This window comes from Stegostoma tigrinum, chromosome 43, assembly GCF_030684315.1.
Source record: "Stegostoma tigrinum isolate sSteTig4 chromosome 43, sSteTig4.hap1, whole genome shotgun sequence".
NCBI classification, from domain to species: Eukaryota; Metazoa; Chordata; class Chondrichthyes; order Orectolobiformes; family Stegostomatidae; genus Stegostoma; species Stegostoma tigrinum.
This window is the reverse complement of record NC_081396.1, coordinates 10,712,160-10,735,396: the sequence shown is the minus strand read 5'-3', so window position 1 is coordinate 10,735,396 and position 23,237 is coordinate 10,712,160. Positions and strand designations below refer to the sequence as shown.

The following is a 23,237-nucleotide window of genomic DNA, read 5'->3' as shown; positions in this document are numbered from 1 at the left end:
TGCATGGGTTTCCTCCAGTTTTCTCCAACAGTCCGGAGATGTGCAGGCTAGGTGGATTGGCCATAGTGTTTAGGCGTGTATGTGGGTTATATGGGTGGAATGCTGCAAGGGGCAGTGTGGACTTCTTGGGCCAAAGGGCCTGTTTCCACACTTTAAGGAATCTAATCTAATCTAATCTAATATGCAAATTGCTTAACATACCAAGTTAGGTAGTTTAGTAACATCTGCAAAATATTTTAAGAAAATGCTATCATTTTTGAAAACTTTGCTAGAGATGTTAATTCTGTTGTGCAAAGTTGCTTCTCATGCCAGTTCATACACTGTTGTATCACCTACAACAAACACTTTAGATAAGTTTGCTAAAAAAAATTATGGTTTTGATGTTCAGTTGGTTAGCTCAAATTACCACAGTGGTCTTTAATTGGTCCTACTCTTTTTTTTCCCCTCTTTCCCCCTAAAGTACCTGTATATAAACAGAGGATGTTACTTCATTTTGCTCGCCAGTATACTTTCTTATCTCCTTTCAGCTCTCCGAATCTTCCTTTTAAATTCACTCTCCCATATTCCATACACGTTTCTGGCTTCTGTCGTTTTGAGTCGTTTGACCTTTGTCTAATTTACCTTTAACCATCATCAGTTTCCACATGATGCTAACTGATTTTAAACTCCCAGCAGCCACTGTGATGAGATTTGAATCCACATCCCAGAGCATTAGCTTGGACCCTTTACAACACCACAATGCCAACAGTCCCCCACTAGTACCCATTGAGTATGTCCTTGTCTTCTTTCTTATTCCAAAGCATGTCACCTCAGTTATCAGGTTTAAATTCCATCTGCCTCTGATCTAACTAATCTGTTTACATCCTCCTGAAAGTGAATTCTGCCTCACTAATATCTAGCCGATTTTTGCATCATCTGCAAACTTACTTACTGTCCTTCCCGACCTTGGGTCCTGTGCCGATTTTATTGCCTCCAGGGTGGCAGTTGGAGAGGTGGGAAGGTCAAGTTCTCTGACCATCAGCTTCACAGCCAAAAGATATTATGCCGTGCGATCGTGCAGCACTGTCTCCAAATTGAATTCCTCGTCCAAAAGACTTGCAAACAACTTGACGATTGCTATTTGCAAATTTTATTCAGTTCACTTTCACATTTACAGTACTGGCAGAAGTGGCTGCCTGGTGAGTAGCAATGATTCACAGAGTCCGTGCTAGCTTTGTTTCGTTGCCAATCTGTGTTTCTGAAGGAGCTGATGTTAGTATGAGAGCATGTTCAAGTTAATTTGCGTCAAACAGGCTCTCCCTAATTGGCTGTCCTGCTAGTCAGTGGGGCTCCTCATTCAATAGGGATGATCGACCTTCAGGAAAAAGGGTGTACCAGATTTCTCTGACATTTCAGAGGTGTTTAACACGTTCTCTGTCTGAATGCAGTGCATGATACTGCGATGGCCATTCAAAATTTTTTGCCATCTCTGGTAGGAATGGGTTCCATGCCACACGAAGAACATTGCAATGAACAAGAGGTGACTGCACTGAAGATGATATCCAAGCTGAAATTTAAGACCCAGGACCAGAATTTTGTTCAAAGAACAGATTCCAGGATGATAGCTTTGAGTTACTTACAATTATGGAAGAACAGGCCATGGGTGCAGATAGAGGCAACAGCTGCTTTCAGGGAGGTGGCAAATAGGCCAAAAGTTGCAAGATTACAGATATCTAGAATGGCAATGAGGAGCAGTGCGTAGCATCTTCATAATACAACTCACCAAGCCTCCTCCCAGAGCACCTCACAAATCGTCGATCCCCACCATCGAGGAAGACAAGGGCAACAGATTATGGGAGCACCGCACCATCTGCAATTCTCCTTTGAGCCACGCACCATCCTGACCTGGAAAAAATTCACTATTCGCTCAGTGTTGCCAGGTCGAAATCTTGGAGCAACCACCCTGATAGCATTGTAAGTAACATTATGCCCAAACTGCAGCAGTTCAAGGCAGCAACTCCCAACCACCTTCTCAACGGCAACTGGAGATGGGCAACAAATGCTGGCCCAGCCAGTGATAGCCACATCCCAGTCAAGTATCAAATTGTGTGTGGACACCAAAGTTTGCGAAATTGTGGAAGTCCCATTTAGAGTTAAATATTTAAACCCAGTTTACTTTCAGGATCAAGAGAACGCAAGGGAAAGATAATGTCGCTGAGTCAAACATGGAAGATGCTGGAGAAAGTAGAATAATGAGGTGGCTGTTCTTGACTGGTGCAGACATTTTGCCTGAAAGGCATTTTCTGTGCTGTAGACCTCTAGGGCTCTCAACTTAGCAGGTCTAGCAGCGTCTTTGCAAAGAGAAGTGGAGTTAATGTTTCAAGACCAGGGACCCTTCTTCAGAACTTCCAGTCTGGAAACACTTAACTCTCTCTCACTCCACAAGGACGCTTCCAGGCCTGCTGAATTTCTCCAGCATCCTGTGGGTTTCTTTCAGACTGTTGGCCATAAATAATTTTGTTTTCAATGAAAAGGCTGAATGCTGGCACAAGGTAGACAGGGAAAACTGCCAGCCCACCCACCAGTGATGGAGCTTCCCAGTATTTTACATGCCACATACCCAAAGCCTGCAGCAACACAGAGTTAATGTTTGTATTTCTCTGTGGAGAATGGACTCTGAACACTGATTTGTACAGGCTCCAAAGGATGAAAAGCAGGCACAGGGCCTTGTTGAGTGGATAAGACTTGTGAGGTGTTGGTGAGATGGGGAGAAAGGGTGTGAGCTGGTTTTAAGCCTCTTTGCTCAGGTCCCAGAATAGTCCTACCCTATTTTCCCGGCTGCTAATTTTTCTTGGTGCCCCAAAGTGCCATCACTGCCTGCTCTACACAGCTCTACGAGCAGCAGAGCCTCCTGATATTGCTGCCATGCCACGGGGTATCCCTCAGTGTCCCCATGCCCACCGCTCCCTCTGCCAGTGTGCCCCAGGCTCACCTGCTGGTGCCCCCGGGCACAGCCTGCTCCCGTGCCAGTCCTCCCAGCTGATGCTGGGGCCCCTTTCCCAGCCTGTCCTGACCGGGCTCCCAGTCCCCCGCGGGGCTGCCCGCTCACTGGTGTGCACCCGCTGGTGGGTGAGCAGGTGAGAGCTGCGGGTGAAGCCCTTGCCGCAGACTGGGCAGGGGAAGGGCCGCTCGCCAGTGTGGGTGCGTTGGTGCCGCAGCAGGGTGGAGGACTGCGTGAAGGTCCGGCCACAAAGCGAGCAGAGAAAGGGCCGTTCGCCGGCATGCACCCGCTGGTGCCGCAACTGGTTGGACATCTGCGTGAAGCCCTTGCCGCAGATGGCACAGCGGAAGGGCCGCTCGCCGGTGTGGATGTGCCGGTGCGTCAGGAGGTGGGACGACTGGGTGAAGCCCTTGCCGCACACTGAGCAGGTGAAGGGCCGCTCGCCGGTATGCACCGGCCGGTGGGTTAGTAGATGGGAGCTGCGAGTGAAGCGTTTGCCACACACCAGGCAGCTGAAGAGTCTCTCGCCGGTGTGGCTGCGCCGGTGGGTCTCAAGCTCTGATGGGTAGTTAAAGCCCTTGCCGCAGTCACTGCACTTGTAAGGCTGCTGGCCGGTGTGACTGCGCATGTGTATGTTGAGGTTGGACAAACGGCTGAAGGCACAGTCGCACAGTGAGCACGGGTATGGCTTCTCACTGGTCTGCCTTGGCTCCAACTTCTCTGGCCCGGCAACTCTCAGCTTCAAGGCTTGGGACGTATGTGGCTCCCGAAAATTGTCCTCTTCCGACATCTTGAAAGTGTAAGGGAGGCAAATGCAGTCACAATGCACTTCATACGCAGTCACCTGGGAGTGCAAGAATTGCTGGAATGAAAAGGACACATTTTGTTACAGCTTATTGCTTAGCACTGATCAGGACACTTTACAAGAATACTGATTCTAGGGGGAAAGAAAAAAAGAGGAGTGCTGATTGGTTGTAAGTGAACTGTGGATCATGTGTTGCCATGGAGACTGCACCAGTTAATGCTGAATGAAAGTGCAGTCATACATTAAGAAGAGGACCTTCTAGCCTTGAAGTCTGCACTTACTCAAACATACCATCAACTACCTACACTACTGCCACTTCCTGCACTTGGCTCATCGCTTGAATGTTTTGACATTTAAAGGGATCATCAAGTAATTTTTAAAAGGTTGTGAGGTTTGTCACCTCAACTACCCTGCTGGTAGTGCACTCCAGACCTTCACCACCCTCTGTATAAAAAGGTTTTTCCTCACACCCCCTTTAAACCACTTGCCTTTCAGCTTAAGATTATGCCTCCTTGTAACTGACCTTTCAACTAATGGGAACATCTGCTATTCACCCTGAATATGCTCCTCATGATCTTAAACATCTCTACTAGATCATCCTTTGTCGCCTCTGCCTCAAAGAAGGCAACCTGAGCTTATCCAGTCAACTGTGAGAGACTTTGTTTAAATTTTTAAACTGGGTGGGTTGATGATGGCACATCTGGGCCTGTGCTGGGCAGATGAACAAGCGAATGGCTAATACATGCATTTAAAAATGTTCTTTCTGTCAACAAAGAACAGGGCCCTATGCTTCTGGTACACAGATGTAGCTTGTAAATACACACTGTGAACCTGACTGTCAATCTTAAACCAGTTGTTAGTCCAATTCCTGGCACACTTGGGATTATCCAGCAAATGTTGTCCAATCACAGAATTGCATGAAACTGGACAGGTTTCAACAAAATGCACCTGATTTCAGCAATCCTTCACACAAATTTAGCACACATGCTGATTCACTTCATGGGCACTGAAGGCATTTTGAATTCTAGCCACCATTATGAAATTTAAACTTGTTATAGGTTAGTGTGGTTAACATAGAACATGGAACTATACAGAACAGGAATGCGCCCTTTGGCCCAGGATGTTGTGCCGAACATGATGTCAGATGAAATGAATTCCTTCTGCCTGCCCTTGTTCTATATCCCTCCATTCCTTGCACATTCATGTGCTTATCTGAAAGTCTCTTCAATGCCCCTATTGTATCTGCCTCCACCAACACCCCTAGCAGTGTATCCTAAACTCCTGCCACTCTGTGCAAAAAAAAACTAGCCCCTCACATCTCCTTTGAACTTTGTTCATGTAACCTTAAATGCATGCCCCCTAATATTAGACATGTCAACTGTAGAAAAAATGATTCTGATTGTCAAACCCATCTGTGCACCTCAAAAGTTTTATGGACTTCTAACAAATCTCCTCCTCAGCCTATCCCACTCAAGAGAAAAACAACCCGTGTTTTTCTAGCCTCTCCTTATAGGTCATACCTTCTAATCCAGGCAGCGTCTTGGTAAGCCTCTTCTGCACCCTTTAGTTAATAACTAAAAAAGGCAAGCATCTCATATGCCTTTCTAACCACAGACTAATTGGGATTTTTTGCTACAAGGTTTTATTTTATTTTAATTTGAATATCTTCCATTCCCGTTAATAACTTCTTTCTTTATCCCTAAGGAACCTTTAGTGATGATGAACCTAAAGAACTAAACTGACCCACGACCAGTTTGAACCAAAAGCTTGACTACTGGTCCCCTGCTTAGCTTTGAACGATAAAAGAAAGTGGGGGTTCGAAGTGAGCAATATCAATCAACAGGTTTGGAATGTGTACAGCAGTTCTGTCAATAACCTGATCAGTTATGTCACAGAAGGAGATCATTCAGCCAATCGAATCCAAGCAAGCTATCTGCAGAGTGATCCAGTCAGTGCAGGTTTTGCTGCTGTAATCCTCTGCAGCCCAGTTTTATCTCCTTCTCAACTGTATGTGCAATATCTCTATGAACTCATTCACCATCCCCTCGTCTGTGCTTCCTAAGCAAAGTGACTGTACTATCGCCGAGTTTGGACATGACACAAAAGTAGGTAGGAAGGCAAGTGATGAGAATGGCAGAGTTCACAGAGAGACATAGACTGGTTGGCTAGTTGAGTGGGCAAGAAAAAACAGAGTAGCAGATTGAATATGGTGTGGCAAAATGTGAGCTTATCATGCAAGTTCAGCGGGGAATAGGGAAAACAAATAGAATGTTGGCCTTTACGTCAAAGGGAATAGAAAATAACAACAAGGAGGTTTTGCTTGAAGTAGACAAGGCACTAGTGAAGACAAAACACTAGTCAGATCACAGCTGGACTACTGTGAGCAGTTTTGGATCTTGAATGTAACGAAAGATAGAATGACGTTGGATGCAGTCAAAAGAAGCTTCACTAGGCTGATTCCATCTATGGGAGGTCTGTCTTAAGAGGAGAGGTTTAGTAAGTTTGAATGTAAGGAAGGAGAAACATGAGGCTCTGTAGCCAGTAAAGCCTGAGAATAAGTGAAGGAGAGAGAGACAGAGGAGAGGAGGGGAAGGAGGGAGGGCAAAGACAGTGAGGGAGGGAGAAAGAGAGCAGAGAGTGTGAGGGAGAAACAGTGAAAGAGTAGACATTGTGAGGGAGAAATAGAGAGAAAACAGACAGTAATGCGGGTAGATGGAGAAAGAGCATATAGTAAGCAAGAGAAAGCAGATAGTGAGGGAGCAATATAGAGAGAGTGCAGAGATTGAAACAAAGAGACAAGAAATGAAAGAACAAAGAACGTGAGAGACAGAGGGCAAGAATAAGGGACACAGAGCACCAGAATGAGGACGAGAGGGAGGGGAGCGAGAAAGAGAGAAAACACAGAGGAGAGGTGGGCCAGAGAGAGAGAGAGAGAGAGAGAGAGAGATTGGCCCAGAGAGGGTGACACCCCTCCAGGTAGAGAAGAGGTAGAAAAGGCAAGGACATGCGGTGGGGTAAGAGAGTGAGAGGAGGGGCAGAGAAAGAGGTAGCCAGAGAGGGAGAGAGACAGACAGACAGAGAAAGACAGACAGAGAGATAAGGCATAGTGTATTTGACAGCAGGGAGAAAAAGAGAATGACAGAAGGCCAGAAAGAGACAATGAAAGGAGGAAGAGAGAGTGAGACACACAGAGGATAGAAGGCCAGTAAGAAACAGAGAGAGGGGAGGTGGCCAGAGAGGGAGAGGGACAGTGAGAAAAATGAGAGCAACTGTGCAGAGGGAGCCATGGTTGGTGGGGGGGGGGTGGTGTTGGGAGAGAATGAGAGAAGGGACACAGAGTGAGAGCAGGTACAGATTAGAAGGAATGACAAGTGACAGTGAGTGTAAGGTGTCTCTGAGAAAGGGGAGGCCAGAGAGGGAGAACAAGAGGGAGAGTGAAAAGATGGCCAAAGACAGACAGTGAGTGCAAGTGGGAAAGAGACAGCGTGAGGGCAAGAGAAACAGAATGGTTTTCAGAGAGACAGCAAGGGGGCCAAAGAGAGGAGGCTGGTGTGACAGGGTAGGAAGAGAACTAGAAAGAGAAAGGATATCAATGAAGAGAAAGAGACAGAGAGATGGCATGAGAGAGAAAGAGAGTGTTTGCTGGGCTCAGAGAAATGGCGGCAGGTGGGTGCAGCAAGAGGGAAAGGAGAGAGAGAGAGAGGCGGCAGACAGAAATAGAGAGAGGAGAGCTGAGAGGGGGTGGGATACTGATTGTAATGAGATCAGCCAGGTCGTCCTCCAAATGTGAATTCCTTAATTGAACCAGGTTAACAGCCTCAAATCAGGAGTCCTAGTTGGCAATATAAACAGGAGTTTCAGAGATTCCGTTCACCCGGAGAGTTGGCTCTGAGGAGAGCTGGATCAGTGTCAAGGACTTGTAAATATAAGGTGACTCGGTGACAGGATACCAGCCTTTAGGAAGTTATTTCAGCTGCCAGCAGAGTGGGATTAATGATGTAACCACACAATGGCACCTATCAGCTGAAGCCCAACTGGATTTCAAACAGGCACAACTGGCTAACATTATTGGAAACTACAGCAAGTGGAACATATGAGTTGCAGAGCATTCTGATGGAAGTGGATACCCGCAGTAGTCTGACTGAGCTTGAGGAACACAACTTGAGTGAAAGCAATTGCGTAGCCTCAGTCAGGACATATCCCGAACACAGGGACTCTAGGTCAGCCCACAGCACAACCCCACAAAAGGCCGAACCTCAGCCAAACAGTTAAAATTTTATTCAGCATTCATTGCAGTTGCTGCTGATATGCACAGCCAAGACAGCAAAAGAGTACCACTAGACCTAAATTTTGTAAGGGAACTCCTCGCCTCATATTCAGGAGAGTGTACACCCTGGTAAGTCCATTTTGGAATAGCTAAATTGCTTTGCAACATCTAAATCAGAAACAAAATAAACATCTGGTTAAATGATCACCTAGTTCTAATGGAGGTTGATACCGGCACAGACATTTCAGTGATCGCAGAACTAGCCTTTTGCAAAATTCACTCTGGACCTACGTGTGCAAGATCTTGGCTAAACTGAAAACCATTACCGGTGATCCCCTCCAGATTAAGGGCACAACTTTGGTTCTGGTCTCTTATGAGAAGCACCTGGTTGAAGTAAAAGGCTCGGGCCCAGGACTAATGGGGCGAAATTGGTTGAGAAAGATTAACCTAGATTGGCTCAACATTTCTCGATTAGTAAATGGCTGCCTGAGGGAAGTCCTAATTAAATACCCGCAAGTTTTTACAGGAATCTCGAGGGACTATCGAAGGAACCAAGGCCAACGTGCATGTTGACCAGGAGGAAGTTCCACGATTCTGCAAGGCCCGCCCATTGCCATTTGCCTCATGGGCTAAAAGCAGGGGCAGAAACCAGAAGGCTGAAAAGTGATGGCATCATCAAACCAGTCCAGCTTGCGGAATGGGCCGCATCAGTTGTACCAACTGTGAAGCCTAATAGCACAGTTCATTTCAATGAATGGAAAGCCACTTATTGTGACTGAATAAATACCCTAATCCCTTGCATAGAGGCTTTATATGCAAAGCTGACGGGAGTGGGGCGGGGGGGGGGGGAGCGGTTTGTGTGGAGCGGGTATGCTGGCTTCACAAAGCTGGATATAAGCCATGTGTATTTGCAACTGTGCTTAGATGAAGATTCCCAGAAGTCAGCTACAATTAATAGCTATGAGGGTTTGTACAAATATAGAAGACTGCCATCTGGGGAAAAATGTGTGTTCCAGACACCCCTAGTGACCTACTTGGGCTACAGGGTCAACAAGACTGGGTTACATCTGTGGGAAGATAAAGTGAGGGTGATCAATCGTGCTCTGGCTCCCATGCCTGTACCGGAGCTTAAGCCTTTCCTTGGGCTGGTGAATTATAATGGGATGTTCATATATAACTTGGCTTCCATTCTTTGTATAAACTCTTAAAAAAATGTCAACCTTGGATATGGGTTGTGTAGCAAAGCCATTGCTTTCAGCTATCATCCCCCATAGTGTTGACACACTATGGTCCCAAGCAACATCTGGTATTGGTGTGCAATGCCTCCCCATACAGCAACAGGGTAACTCATTGGTAGTCCAATGGAGACGAACACCCAATAGCATCAAGGACTTTGGCTAATGAAAAGCATAAATACGCCCAGATAGAGAAGGAAGGTGTTGGTGATAATATTTGGAGTCAGGAGCTTCCACTAATACCTTTACAGATGTAAGTTTGGAAAGATAACAGTCCACAAGAGCCTACTAGGTCTACTTAAAGAGGACAAGGCTATTCCATCTATAGCGTTAGGCTGAATTCAGCCTGAAGCTATAATACTAGGTGTGTATAGTTCCAAGTTGGAGCACTGTCCAGGAGACCAAGCAGCAAATATGAATGTAATGAGCCGTCTCCCGCTTGCAGATACATTACCGATAGTACCGCCACTGGAACAGTCTGTAATGATTTAAAATTTTCTGGACACACTTCCAGGCCCAGCTGACAATATGAGAATCTGAATGCAGACATATCTGGTTCTGGAAAAACTGAAATAGCTGGTGGTGATGGGGGAAACCAAAGGGCCCTCAAAGCCAGAACTGAAATATTTTTTGGACCCGGAGAGACCAGATTACAGCAGGGTAGCACGGTGGCTCAGTGGTTAGCACAGCAGCCTCACAGCATTAGAGCTGATCACATGGAATACAGGGAGAACTAGCCATTTGGATACAGAACTGGCTCAAAGGTAGAAGATGGAGGGTAGTGGTGGAGAGTTGCTTTTTAGACTGGAGGTCTGTGACCAACAGTGTACCACAAGGATCAATACTGTGCCCACTGATTTTTATCATTTATATAAATGATTTGGATGTGAATATTGGAGGTATGGTTAGTAACTTTGCAGATGACACAAAAATTGGAGGTGTAGTGGACAGTGAAGAAGGTTACCTCAGAGTACAAGCACTTGATCAGATGGGCTAATGAGCTGGGGAGTGGTAGTTGCAGTTTAATTTAGATAAATGTGAGGTGCTGCATGTTGGAAAAGCAAATCAGGGCAGACTTATATACTTAAAGGTAAGATCCTGTGATGTGTTGCTGAACAAAGGGAGTGTGGGGCCATAGCTCCTTGAAATGGAGTCATAGCTGGATAGGAAAATGAAGAACGCGTTTGGTGTGCTTGCTTTTATCAGAAAGTGCATTGAGTACAGGAGTTGGGAGGTCATGTTGAGACTACACAGGACATTGGTTCAGACACTTTTGAAGTGTTGCACGCAATTCTCGTTTCCCTGCTATAGGGAGGATGTTGTGAAACGAGGAAGCGTACAGAAAAGATGTGCAAGGATGTTGCCAGGGTTGCAGGGTTTGAGCGACAGGGAGAGGCTAAATAGGCTGGCGATATTTTGGAGTATCAGAGGGTGAGGGGTGACCTTATAGAGTTCTATAAAATCACTGGGGACATGGATTGAGTGAATAGTCAAGTCTTTTCTCTAGAGTGAAGGAGTGCAAAGCTACAGGGCACAGGCTTAAGCTGAGAGCGGGAAGATATAAATGGGTCCTAAGGGGCAATTTTTTCGTGCAGAGGGTGATGTATGTATGGAATGAGCTGCCAGAGGAAGTGGTGGAGGCTAGTACGATTACAATATTTAAAAGGATCTGGGTGGTTATACGAATAGGAAGGATTTAGAGGAATATGGGCCAAAAGCTAGCAAATGGGACTAGATTTATATAACAAATCTGGTTGGCCTGGACAAGTTGGACTGAAGAGTCTGTTTCCGTACTGTATGTCCCTATGACTCTGTGACACTACACTCCTAAAGACCATTCAGCCTTGCTTCACTCTTTTGACTCTCACCATAGCTGAACTCACCGTGACTTGTGCCCTTGGTTGTAGCATAATGTGTGTCTGTTTCATCAATATTTTGCATCCCCTCCCCTGCCAGACTAGTTTAAACTCTTCCCAATAGCTCTAGGAGACCTACCTACAAGGTTGTTGGTCCCAGTGTGGTTCAGGTGCAGACCATCCCTATTGTACGTGCCTCCTTCTCCAAAAATGGTCCCAGTGATCCGGGAATCTAAACCCCTCCCTCTTGCACCGACTCTTGGGCCATGTATTCATCTGTCCTTCTTCACTAGCACATGGCACTGGGAGGAATTCAGAGATTGCAACTATTGAGGTCCTGCTTTTTAACCTACTGCCTAGCTCCCTGAACATAGAACATAGAACAATACAGCGCAGAACAGGCCCTTCGGCCCTCAATGTTGCGCCAACTTGTGAACTAATCTAAGCCTATGTCCCTACACTATCCCATCATCATCCATATGCTTATCCAAGGACTGTTTAAATGCCCCTAATGTGGCTGAGTTAACTCTTCATGCAGGACCTCATTCCTCACTTTACCCATATCAACATGTACCACACCATCTAATTCATGGCCCTCCTGTTTCAGGATACCCTGCGGTAACAGGGACAGCTAGAGAGCGAGACAGAAAATGAAAGAAAGATAAAGAGCGTGAAGAGAAGAGAAGGGGTTGGATTTAATAGAGAGAGGGGAAGGGCCAGAGAGACAGAGACATCAACAAAGGGAGTGTGCATAAGGACAGAAATGGAGTGGAGCAGAGAGAGAGAGATGGGTCTAGGGAGAGAAAGTGAGAGCGAAACTTCCTGTACACCCACAACTGTGTAGCTAAATTCCGAACGAATGCTATCTACAAATTTGCCAAGGACACCACCATGGTAGGATGGATATCAAACAAAGATAAGTCAGAATACAGGAAGGAGGCAGAGTGCTTGGTGTTGTGGTGCAGTCATAACAACCCCTCTGTCAATGTTAACTTCAAAAAGAAAGGAAGAGAACATATCTCCATCTACAACAAGAGAGCTGAGGTTGAGAGGGTCAAGTTCCTCCGAGTGACAATAACTCACAGCCTGTCCTGGACTTACCATGTAGATGTGTTGGTCAAGAAGGCACAATACCTTTTCATTCTTAGAGATCTCAGGAAATTTGGCATGACTATAAGGACCCTCACCAATTTTTACAGCTGCACCATAGAAAGTATACTGTCAGGGTGCATTACTGCCTGGTATGGCAACTGTACTGCCTCGAACCGTAAGGAACTACAAAAGGTTGTGTGCACAGCCCAGACCATCATGGAAGCCAGCCTTCCATCCATGGACTCCATTTACATGGCTCATGGCTGCGCAAATACTGCCAACGTTAAAGGCCCATCCCACTCCTGTAATGCTCTCCTACAATCTCTTCAGTCAAGCAAAAGATACCGAACTTGAACACACGCAACAGCGGGTTCAAGAACAGCTTCTTCCTTGCAATTGTTGAACTGATGAATGGACTCTGTAACTTCAAATAATGCTGAGCCTGTTAATGTTGGTTTTGGCTAGCGCACGCCCTGTGCTGTGTAACGTGAATGCCTCTTGACCAATTTTTTTCCAAACAATGATCTGCTGGTATTGCTTGCAAACAAAGCTTTTCACAGTACTTAGGTACACATGACAATAAATTAAATCAAATCAAGGGCCAGAGAGAGAGACAGAAAGAAAGAGTGTGAGTGAGAGATGTCCGGAAACACAGTGAGAGATGTTGGGGAACACACCGAGAGAGTGAGTAAGCAAGAGATATTGGGGAATAGAGCGAGCAAGTGAGAGATGTAGGGGAACAGAGGGAGCGAGAGACAGCGTGCAAGAGACATTGGGGAACAAAGCGAGAGAGAATGAGCAAACGAGATGTTAAGGATGAGCATAAGCGAGCATGGCGAGATGTTAGGGACAGAGTGAGAGCGAGCGAGAGATACTGGGGAACAGAGTGCAAGTGAGAGATGTTGGGGGACAGCAAGAGACAGCGAGTGAGTGTTGTTGGTGAACAGAGAGAGAGAGAGAGAGATGTTGAGGAACAGAACAAGACAGCACGAACAAGAGACGTTGAGGAAGACCAAGTGAGAGCAACTATGTGTGGGTGATAGAGAGATGGAGAGGGAACAAAGAGACAGTGGGGGGGGCCTGCCAGAATGAGAGAGGCAGAAAGAGAGACAAAGGGAGATTATGAGAGAGGGCAGAGTGGGAGGGAATTAACAGAGAGGAAGGGAGAGGAGGCCAGAGAGAGAGAGAGAGAGAAAGAGTTGGTGAGTGAGACCGTGTGTAGGTGACAGAGAGCTGGGAGATGGGGAGGGGGCAGGGGTGTAGCGGGGTGAAACATGGTGAGGAGCGGAGACACTCACAGTAAGAGGGGAGAGTGAAGGGAGTGACAAAGAGAAAGACAGAGAGAGATGGCCTGAGGGAGACAGCCAGAAATAAAGGCAAAAAGGGACCAGAGAAAGAGAGATATGGGGGTATTGCAGAAAGAGAGAGGGGGCCACGGAGAGATTGGGAGTGAGATGAGGGACATAGAGAAGGGAGAGAGATTGAAAGGCAGAGCTGGAGAGAGAGACCTTATGTCGGGACACAGAGATGGGGTGATGGGGCAGAGATAGAGAGAGAGAGGCAGAGACAGAGAGAGGCAGAGGCAGAGACAGACAGATAGCGAGAGACAGGAGGAATAGATAGAGACATTGAGAGACAGTGTGGAGGAACAAATAGAGAGAGATAGAGAGAGCGGGAGAGGAGATAGAGACAGAGAGGAGGGGACGCAGAGAAAGATTTGAGGGGACAGAGTGACTGGGACACAGAAAGGGGCCAGAGAGTAAGAAAGAGAGGAGCTATAGAAAACGATGGAGAGAGAAAGAAGAGAGGGCCAGAGAGAGTGAGAAAGAAGATGGTCTGAGGGGGACATGAGGCCACAGAGAGAGAGAAAGAGAGAAGACCACAGGCAAAGAGCAACAGAGACAGAGATATAGAGTATCAAAGCAAGAGAGAGGGCCAGAGAGAGACAGCAAAGGGGCTAAAAGGGAGAGAGACATCGGACGTGGTGGGGAAAAAGAGGAGGGGGGAAACACAGACAGGGGAACAGAGAGAAAGAGCATACAGAGTGGACAGCGGACAGGGTGGAGAGGGGACGAGATGGAAACGGGACGGGTTGGACATAGACAATGTGTACGGGGGGAGACAGCGGTGAAGAGAGAAAGGGCTGGAGATGTGTAAGAATACTAAGCAGATAATTATAATAGGGGATTTCAAGTTTACCAAGATAAATTGGGATAGTCACAGTGTTAAGGGTTTAGAGGGAACAGATTTCTTGAAATTTATCCAGGGGAGTTTTTTGTATTAAAACACCAAAGTCCCAACACGGGAATCTGCGTGAAGAAGTTGATCCTCAGGTCCTTCTTAAATCTATCCTCTCTCAACTTAAACCAGTGCCCTCTAGTTTTCCATTTCGCATTCCTGGGAAAAAGACTATATCCTACCTAAGACCCTCATGATTTTATACACCTCAAGAGGTTATCCCTTATTCTCCTACAATCAAAGGAACAAAGTCCTATCCTGGCCAACTTCTCCCTATATCTCAGGCTTACTGGTCCTGGCAACATTCTTGTAAATCTTCTTTGCACACTTTGCAGTTTAACTATATCTGTCCTATAGCGGGGTGACCAAAACTGCGGCCTCACCAACGATTTACATAACTGTAACATAATGTCCCAAATCCTATACTCAACGCCTCAACTGATGAAGGCCAGAATGCCACAAGCCTTCTTCACTGCTCTTTCTTCCAGACAAGATGGTAGACAGGGTGGTGAAGAAGGCAAAAATCATGGCTCTTTTTCCAACGTTTCCCTTTTTTATTCTCTTTTTTTCCCTCTACTTCTCTCCCCTCTGCATCAGAGTCGGCAGCAACTCCAGATCAGCGAGCCCCAGAGCAGCACAGGGAAGAGCCCCAGGGCAGCATGTGGGGAAGCAGTGCCAGAGTGTTGCCCAGGCAGTGAGCATGAGCCAGCAGTGAGATCGGGAGCAGGAGCAGAAGCCTGAGGTGACTGACGGTAAGCGCAAGAGCAAGCAGCACAAGGCAGCAACGGGGGGTGCGGAGTCTCCAGAGCAACGGGTTTGGGAGGGCTGTTGCTGAGGTATAAGTCCCAGACCAACGCGACTTACCCATATGCTGCTAAGTGTTGGTGAGGCTGGAGCGATGCAGGACAATTTGCTAGACTTATGCCTGGCGCCGCACGCTGAGCTGCTGTTATCGGACTGGTATTTTGAAACCTTCTTACTATGTTGTAACTACGTCTGTAAGTATTGCTTATGCTTTCCTTTAATCATCTTCATGTGCAACCTTTTTTGTACTCTTAAGATTTGTAGCTAGGGTCTTGTACGTAGGATGGCACCATTAAAAGGCAATTATTGTAAAAACTTTTCACTTACTACAATATTGAAGCATAGGAGTATAAAGTGACAATAAAGGATATTCTAACACTACCTGTGACACCACTTTCAACAAACTATCGACTTGTACTCTGGGGTCCCTCTGTTCCACAACACTCCTCAGGACCTTACTACTTACTGTATAAGTCTTCCCTGGGTTTGACTTTCCAAAGTGCAACACCTCACACTCATCTGTATTGAATTGCATTTGCCAATCCTCAACCCACTTCCCTATCTATTCAAGATCCCCCGTCACCTTCCTTGCTATCACTGGTACCCTCCTAATTTTGTATCATCACGAACTTGCTAATCATGCCTAATCATGCCAAACATCCAGATCATTTATGTAAATAACAAATAACAAAAGTCCCAGCAACGACCCCTGTGGCACACCACAAGTCATAGGCCTCCAGTCAAAGAAACAGCCTTCAACCATCACCCTCTGCTTTCTACCATCAAGCCAATTTTGAATTCAATTAGCTAGCTCTGCCTGGGTCCCATGCAACCTAACCTTCATGGCTAGTCTGCAATACAGGACCTTGCCAAAGGCCCATATACACAACATCCACTGCCCTATCCTCATCTATCCTCTTTGAAAAACTCTAAAAGATTTGTCAGACATGACTTCCCGTGCACAAATCCATGCTAACTATCCCTAACCAGATCTTGACTATCCAAATGTTGATTGACCTTGTCCCTCAGTATCCTCTCCAACAACTTGCCTACCACTGATGTCAGACTCACTGGCCTGTAGCTCCCTGGCTTGTCTTTGCTACCTTTCTTAAACAATGGAACAACATTTGCCACCGTCCCGTCTTCGAGAACGTCACCAGCAGCTAAAGATGAAGGAAAAATCTCTGCCAGGACCTCTGCAATTTTTTCCCAAGCCTCCAACAACAACCGAGGATGGACTTGATCAGGCTGAGGGGATTATCTACCTTAATGCGCTTTACGGCTACAGACACCTCCTCTCTAGTGATACGTATGTGATCCAAAACATCCCTGCTTGTTTCCCTTATTTCCTCAGCATCCATGATTCTCTCCTAAGTAAACACTGAGGAGAAATATTTCGTAAAAATCTACCCCATCTCCCGTGGCTCCACACATAGATGGCCAAGCTGATGTTTGAGGAGATCTACTCTCTCCCAAGACACCCTTTTACTCAATCTATTGGGAAGTGTAGCAGCAATAGGTTCAGAGAACCCTGGATGTCTAGGACAAATCAGGAGTGGATAAAGGAGATTGGTACTATAGTGGACAGTAAATAAGATTATCCGGGAATGTAGCACGATTAACTGGGTGGTGGCTGAGAAATAGCAGATGCAGTTTAATTGAGATTAAAAAAAAGCAATGTGTTGTATTTTGCTGGGCCAATCCAGGGCAGGACTTGTACCATTGATGGTGGGGCCCTGGGGAGTGTTATAGGACACGAAAATCAGGAGGTACAGGTTCATAGCTCTTTGAAAGTGGAGGGTAGGAGGAAGGAGGGTAGGGCAGCGGGTGGGAGAAGGGGAGGGGGTAGGAGGAGGGTAGAGGGGAGGAGGAAAAGGGAAGGGAGTTGGAGGGAAGAGGGGGTGGAGCAGGGTTTGGGAGTGTGGGGGGGGGGATGGGAGACGGGGAAGCAAAGGGGTAATAGGGATGGGAGGTGGTGGTACGGAGGCAAAGAAGGAGACAGGGCAAGGTGTGGGGTAGAGGTGGCGGGGGGGTGGACACAGAGAGACATAGATGAAACAGAGACAGGGAAAGAGAGCGAGAGAATTTTTTAAAAAACGGAAAGAGATATAACAACCCTGTTTCGAGAGCAGAACCTCGAAGGTGGGCAAAGGGGAAGGATAAACTGTAGAAACAGAAAGACGTACATTTACGATCCCACACTCACCTCTAACAGCACAGCTACGGCCCTACAATTGGGGGCGGTACATCCGCCTTTTCAGAATAGAGGGATGGGCCAAGAATTCCTGAATCTGAACCGGAGACAGGAAGAAAGAGGGTGTTCCTCAGATCTCTATAGGAGCAGCTCAGCGTCAGTCATAGAGAGAAAGAGAGTGAGAGGATATTCCTGGCACCTCTATACGAGCAGCTCAGTGTCAGAGATAGAGTCGCGGCGGGGGATGGAAGAGAGTGTTCGGTTTCATTTTTAGGAGCATCTGAGTGTCAAGCAGAGACAGGGAGACAGGAGGAGAGGATGTTCCTCTCATCTCAAAACGAGAAGCTCAATCTCACTCACCGTTCTGATTTGGATATTTATTGCCTGCTCCTTCAGTGTATTTGTCAAAATCGTGGAATTCTCTCCCGGACTGCGGTGTAGTGTCTGCACAATGTGGACTGCAGCAGTTCAAGGCGGCAGCTCATCACCTCAGTTCACAGTGCCCTAGAATTATAATGGCACAAAAAGCGGTCATTCGGCCCATCCTGTTTGCATTGCGTTGATTATCAGGCGTTAATTTCCTGCCTTTTCCGTATATCCCTACACCCGACTGGGGCCCAGAGGTTCCTCCTCTGTCACATTGGCCCGGGCAGCATCCTTATGTTTTGTAACGATAGAGGCAAAGTGTTAATTTAAAACCTCAGCTATGACCCCTGCCTCCAGGTGTAAATCCCCTTTAATATCTGTGATCTACTCCTCCTTTAACTACTCCTACTTTCTTATATATGCACATACAAGAATTTAATATTCCCTTTATGTCAGCTGCCTGTCTGTTCTCAATTCCTCATAGTCTCTCCGATTGACTTATTCTTCCCGTAGAACCTTTGATTCTCCAGTGTATTCTTCAGATCACATCTGTCAGAAAACACATTTTCTCCTAATATTAAGTTACACCCTCTTTGTTACTCAGGGAACCCTGGATTTGTTTGTTGGCACGTTTTCTATTTTCAAATCATCCTTTGGGGAGGTATTGGATAATATTCTGAAGGAAAATGAATCACTATTTTAGAGAGGCAAGATGTGATGGCGCTGGAAGAGGTGCAATGAAGATTCGCCAAGGTGTTGCTTGGGATGAGGCAGTTTAGCTATAAAGAAAGGCAGGATGTTTTATTTGGAGCATGAAGGTCAGCACCCCTCACAATGGGGGGAGGGGAATGGTGGGGGGCACTGGTAGTTGGAGGGGGAATGTGGTAAATGTATGTACGATTACGAGGGCAGTAGTCAGGGTGAATAGGAAGCAGCTGTTCCCCTTGGTTGCAGGGTCAATAACGACACGGCATAATTTTAAAGCAAACGGTTTAGAGAGAATTAGAGGATTTGTTTTTCCACCCAGAGCGATGGCGTCTGGAAAGCACTGCCTGGAAGGGTGGCTGAGGTGGGTAACCTCACGGCCTTAAATAAGTACTTGGTTGCACACTTGAAATGTCATAAAATTCAATATTATGGGGCTCGTGCTGGGAAGGTGGGACTATGTAAATTCAGTGTAGCTTTGGCTTTATAGACTCAATGAATCAAAGGGCCTCTTCAGTACTGTATGATTCAATCACGTGATAATTCTCCAGGAAATACACCTCAACAGTATTGTTGGAGGGGATTCTGAGGGACATGTGTATTTGGAAAGGCAAGGACTGATCAGTGATAGTCAACAGGCCTTTATAGAGTGGGAAATCATCTCTCACCAACTGGATTGAGTTTTTTTGAAGGAGTGACAAAGAAGATTGATGAAAGCAGAGTGGTGGAAATGATGTCTTTATTTCAGCAAGGCATTAGACAAGGTTCCACATGGTAGACTGGTTAGCAAGGTTAGATCACATGGAATCCAGGGAGAGCTAGCTACTTATGTACAAAACTGGCTTGAAGGCAGGAGACATAATGGTGGTAGATAGTTGCATTTCGGACTACTACTTTTTGTCATTTATATGAATGATTTGCATGTGAATATAGGAGGTATAGATAGTAAGTTTGCAGATTACACCAAATTTTGGTGGTATAGTGGACAGTGAAGAGGGTTACAACTGGACTTTGATGAGATGGTACAATGGACCGAGGAGTGCCAGATGCAGTTTAATGTGGATAAATGTGAGGTGTTGCATTTTGGTAAGGCAAATCAGGGCAGGATGTATACACTAAATCACAGGGTCCTGGGGTTGCCAAACAAACAGACCTTCATGTATAGGTTTCTTGAGAGTGGAATCACAGGTAAAGAGGAAAGTGAAGAAGGCATTTGTTATGCTTGCCTTTATTGGTCAGTGCATTGGAGTTGAGATGTCATGTTCGGTCTGTACAGGACATTGGTTAGGCTACTTTTCGAAGACTGCAAACAATTCTGGTCTCCTTGCAATGGAAAGATGTTGTTAAACTTGAAAGAGTTCAGAAAAGATTTACAAGGATTTTGCTGGGGCTGGGGGGTTTGATCTATGGGGAGAGACTGAACAGGCTGGTGCTATTTTCTCTGGAGCATCGGGGGCTGAGAGGTGACATTATAGACGTTTATAAAATCATGAGGGGCATGGATAGGGTGGGTAATGAAGGCTAGGGGAGGCCAAAACTAAAGGGCATAGGTTTAAGGGGAAACATGAGGGGGAAAGATTTAAAAAAGGACCTTAAGGGGCAACCTTTCTACACTGAGGGTGGATAGTGTATGAAATGAGCTCCAGAGGAAGTTGTGGAGGTGGCTAAAATTACAACATTTAAAAAAAAGCATCCGAATGGGTATGTGAATAGGAAGAGTTTAGAGAGATATGAGCCAAATGCTGGCAAATGGGACTAGATTAATTTATGGACAAATTGGTCGGAAGAGTCTGTTTCTGTGCTATACAACTCACTGACTCATTGCTATTTCTCCTGCCAACCTCTTGTTCCAATCATCCCTGCCCCATTGATGCGAGCTCTCTGCCGAATTTTTCTCACTCTTGATTGTTGCATGTCATTCTTCACCACCAACCTCAACCTCATGAGACAATGACCACTAAATACTTGCAGCACACTCCACTACCACCGATACTTGATCCACTTTCCCCTCCTCATTTCATTGGTCTGAACATACATCCTTTCTTATTAGACTGGACGCGTAACTGCTCTGGAAACCCTCTTGAACACAATTCAAGAATACTTGCCCCTTGCTGCCCTTTACGCTAGCAGTATCCCGGTCTATTTTTGGCTAAGTAATGCCGCCCATTGTAAACTACTCTATAATGCTGGCATCTCTCTGTAATTTCTCTGCTGTTGTGCTCTGCTATATTGTTTCCACTAGGTGGTGGTCTTTAGACTACACTGAGAAAGATTTACCATTTATGTTACTTACCTACAACAAAGTTGCCTCTGTAATTGAGCACTCCAAGACAATCCTTCCGTAGAGCTACAGCACCATCCTTAATCAACACCGTGGGTCTTCTTCCTCGCTATCATTTTCTATCTTTCCTGAACAAGTTAATGTAGTGATTGTAACAAAGTCAGCAGGTAGCTCTCACAGAATATGAATTCCCTGATTGGGGCTGTTAACCTGGTCCAATAAAGAGCCCTAGATGGCAGATATAAGCAGGAGTGTCAGGGATTCTGCTCACTCTAGGAGTTGGCTTGGTGCTAGATGGGTCAGTCTCATGGGTAATGCATGTGTAAATTGATGGTGACTTGTTGAAAGGATATCAGCCTTCGAGGGGCTATTTCAATGATGAAAAGAATATAGAACATAGAACATAGAACAGTACAGCACAGAACAGGCCCTTCAGCCCACAATGTTGTGCCGACCATTGATCCTCATGTATGCACCCTCAAATTTCTGTGACCATATACATGTCCAGCAGTCTCTTAAATGACCCCAATGACCTTGCTTCCACAACTGCTGCTGGCAACGCATTCCATGCTCTCACAACTCTCTGCGTAAAGAACCTGCCTCTGACATCCCCTCTATACTTTCCACCAACCAGCTTAAAACTATGACCCCTCGTGCTAGCCATTTCTGCCCTGGGAAATAGTCTCTGGCTATCAACTCTATCTATGCCTCTCATTATCTTGTATACCTCAATTAGGTCCCCTCTCCTCCTCCTTTTCTCCAATGAAAAGAGACCGAGCTCAGTCAACCTCTCTTCATAAGATAAGCCCTCCAGTCCAGGCAGCATCCTGGTAAACCTCCTCTGAACCCTCTCCAAAGCATCCACATCTTTCCTATAATACGGCGACCAGAACTGGACGCAGTTGGATTCAAACCCATACATTGACAGCAAAACCCCAAAACCAAGCCAAGCCTCAGCCAAACGGTTAAAATGCCCTCAAGGTTGTGGGCCAGATGGCCATTGTAGTTGCTGCCAGGGGTGGCATAGTGGCACAGTGGTTAGCACTGCTGCCTCACAGCGCCAGCAACCTGTGTTTGACTTCACCCTCAGGTGACTGTCTGTGTGGAGTTTGCACATTCTCCCTGTGTCCGTGTGGGTTTCCACTGGGTGCTCCGGTTTCCTCTCGCAGTCCAAAGATGTGCAGGTTAGATAAATTGTCCATGCTAAATTGCCCATAGTGTTCAGGGATGCGTAGATTAGGTCGGTTACAGGGGAATGGGTCTAGGTGGGATGATCTGAAGTTCAGTGTGAACTTGTTGGGCCAAAGGGCCTGTTTCCTCACTCCAGGGATTCTATGATTCTACGTGGACTTAAGACAGCAAAAGGGCTTGAATTAGGTAAGAAAACTCATAGGCTGGTATCCAGGAAAGTGTATACCCTGGAAAGTTCGGAAGAGTGAAGTTGCTTAGCAACATCCAAGTAAGAACCAATCAAAAATAACTATCAGGTTAGACAAACAGGAGGCTGGATGAACACAGCAAGCCAGGCAGCATCTGGAGGAAAGCAGCAGTCAACATTTCAGGTATAACTCTTCTTCAGGACTAAAGAACGGTTATACCTGAAATGTTGACTGCTCCTTTCCTCCAGATGCTGGTTGGCTTGCTGTGTTCATCCAGCCTCCTGTTTGTCTACCTTGGATTCCAGCATCTGCAGCTTTTTTTGGCTGTAGTGAAACACCTGGTTAAATGGTCACCCAATTCTAATGGTGGTCGCTACTGGCACAGCTGTATAAGTGACTGCAGAACCAGCCTTTACCAAAATTCAGCCTAGACTCCAAGCCCTAAGTTTGCACAACACCTTGGCCAGGCTGAAAACCAATAATGGGGAACCCCTACAGATTACGGGTACAACTTCGGTTGTGGTCTCTTATGAGAAGCAGCTAGTTCAGGTACCACAGATTGCAGAAAAAGGCTCAGGCCCAAGCTTGATGGGGTGACTTAGTTGAGAAAGATTCACTTAGAGTGACTTACCATTTTTTTGATCAGAAAATGGCTTCCTAAGTGAAGTCCTAATTAAATGCCCACAGGTTTTTCAGGGCAGTCACTGGACTATCAAAGGGGCCAAGGCCACCTTAATGTGCTGACCAGGAAGCAATCCCACAAATCTGCAAGGTTGACCCAGTGCCATTTGCTCTGAGTTTACTCAATCTCTTTCCTAGAGGCCGCAAATGAGAAACTGGTGGGTGTTGGGGTGGGAACAGCCTCCTGTTTGTCATGAAGCTGGACATGAGCCAATTGCAGTTAGATAAGGATTCCTAGAGGCCTGCTACAATTAATACTCATAAGGGTTTGTACCCATATACCATACTGCCTTTTGGGGTATTGTCAACATGTGCCATTTTCCAGAAGATGAGAGAGAACATTTTACAAGGGCT

General features: G+C 46.2%; 1 protein-coding gene across 1 annotated transcript in view; it reads right to left on the bottom strand.

The window, feature by feature from the left end:
- The window catches only part of LOC125449049 (zinc finger protein Xfin-like), a 99,449-nt gene that overhangs the window by 9,957 nt on the left and 66,255 nt on the right, over positions 1–23,237 (bottom strand). The window contains exons 10-12 of the mRNA XM_059641840.1: positions 17,832–17,915; positions 2,972–3,842; positions 928–1,884 (exon numbers count right to left, since the gene is read on the bottom strand). Coding sequence (XP_059497823.1) covers positions 1,784–1,884; positions 2,972–3,842; positions 17,832–17,915 — 1,056 coding nt within the window. The 3' untranslated portion in view covers positions 928–1,783. The remainder of the gene's footprint in view (positions 1–927; positions 1,885–2,971; positions 3,843–17,831; positions 17,916–23,237) is intronic.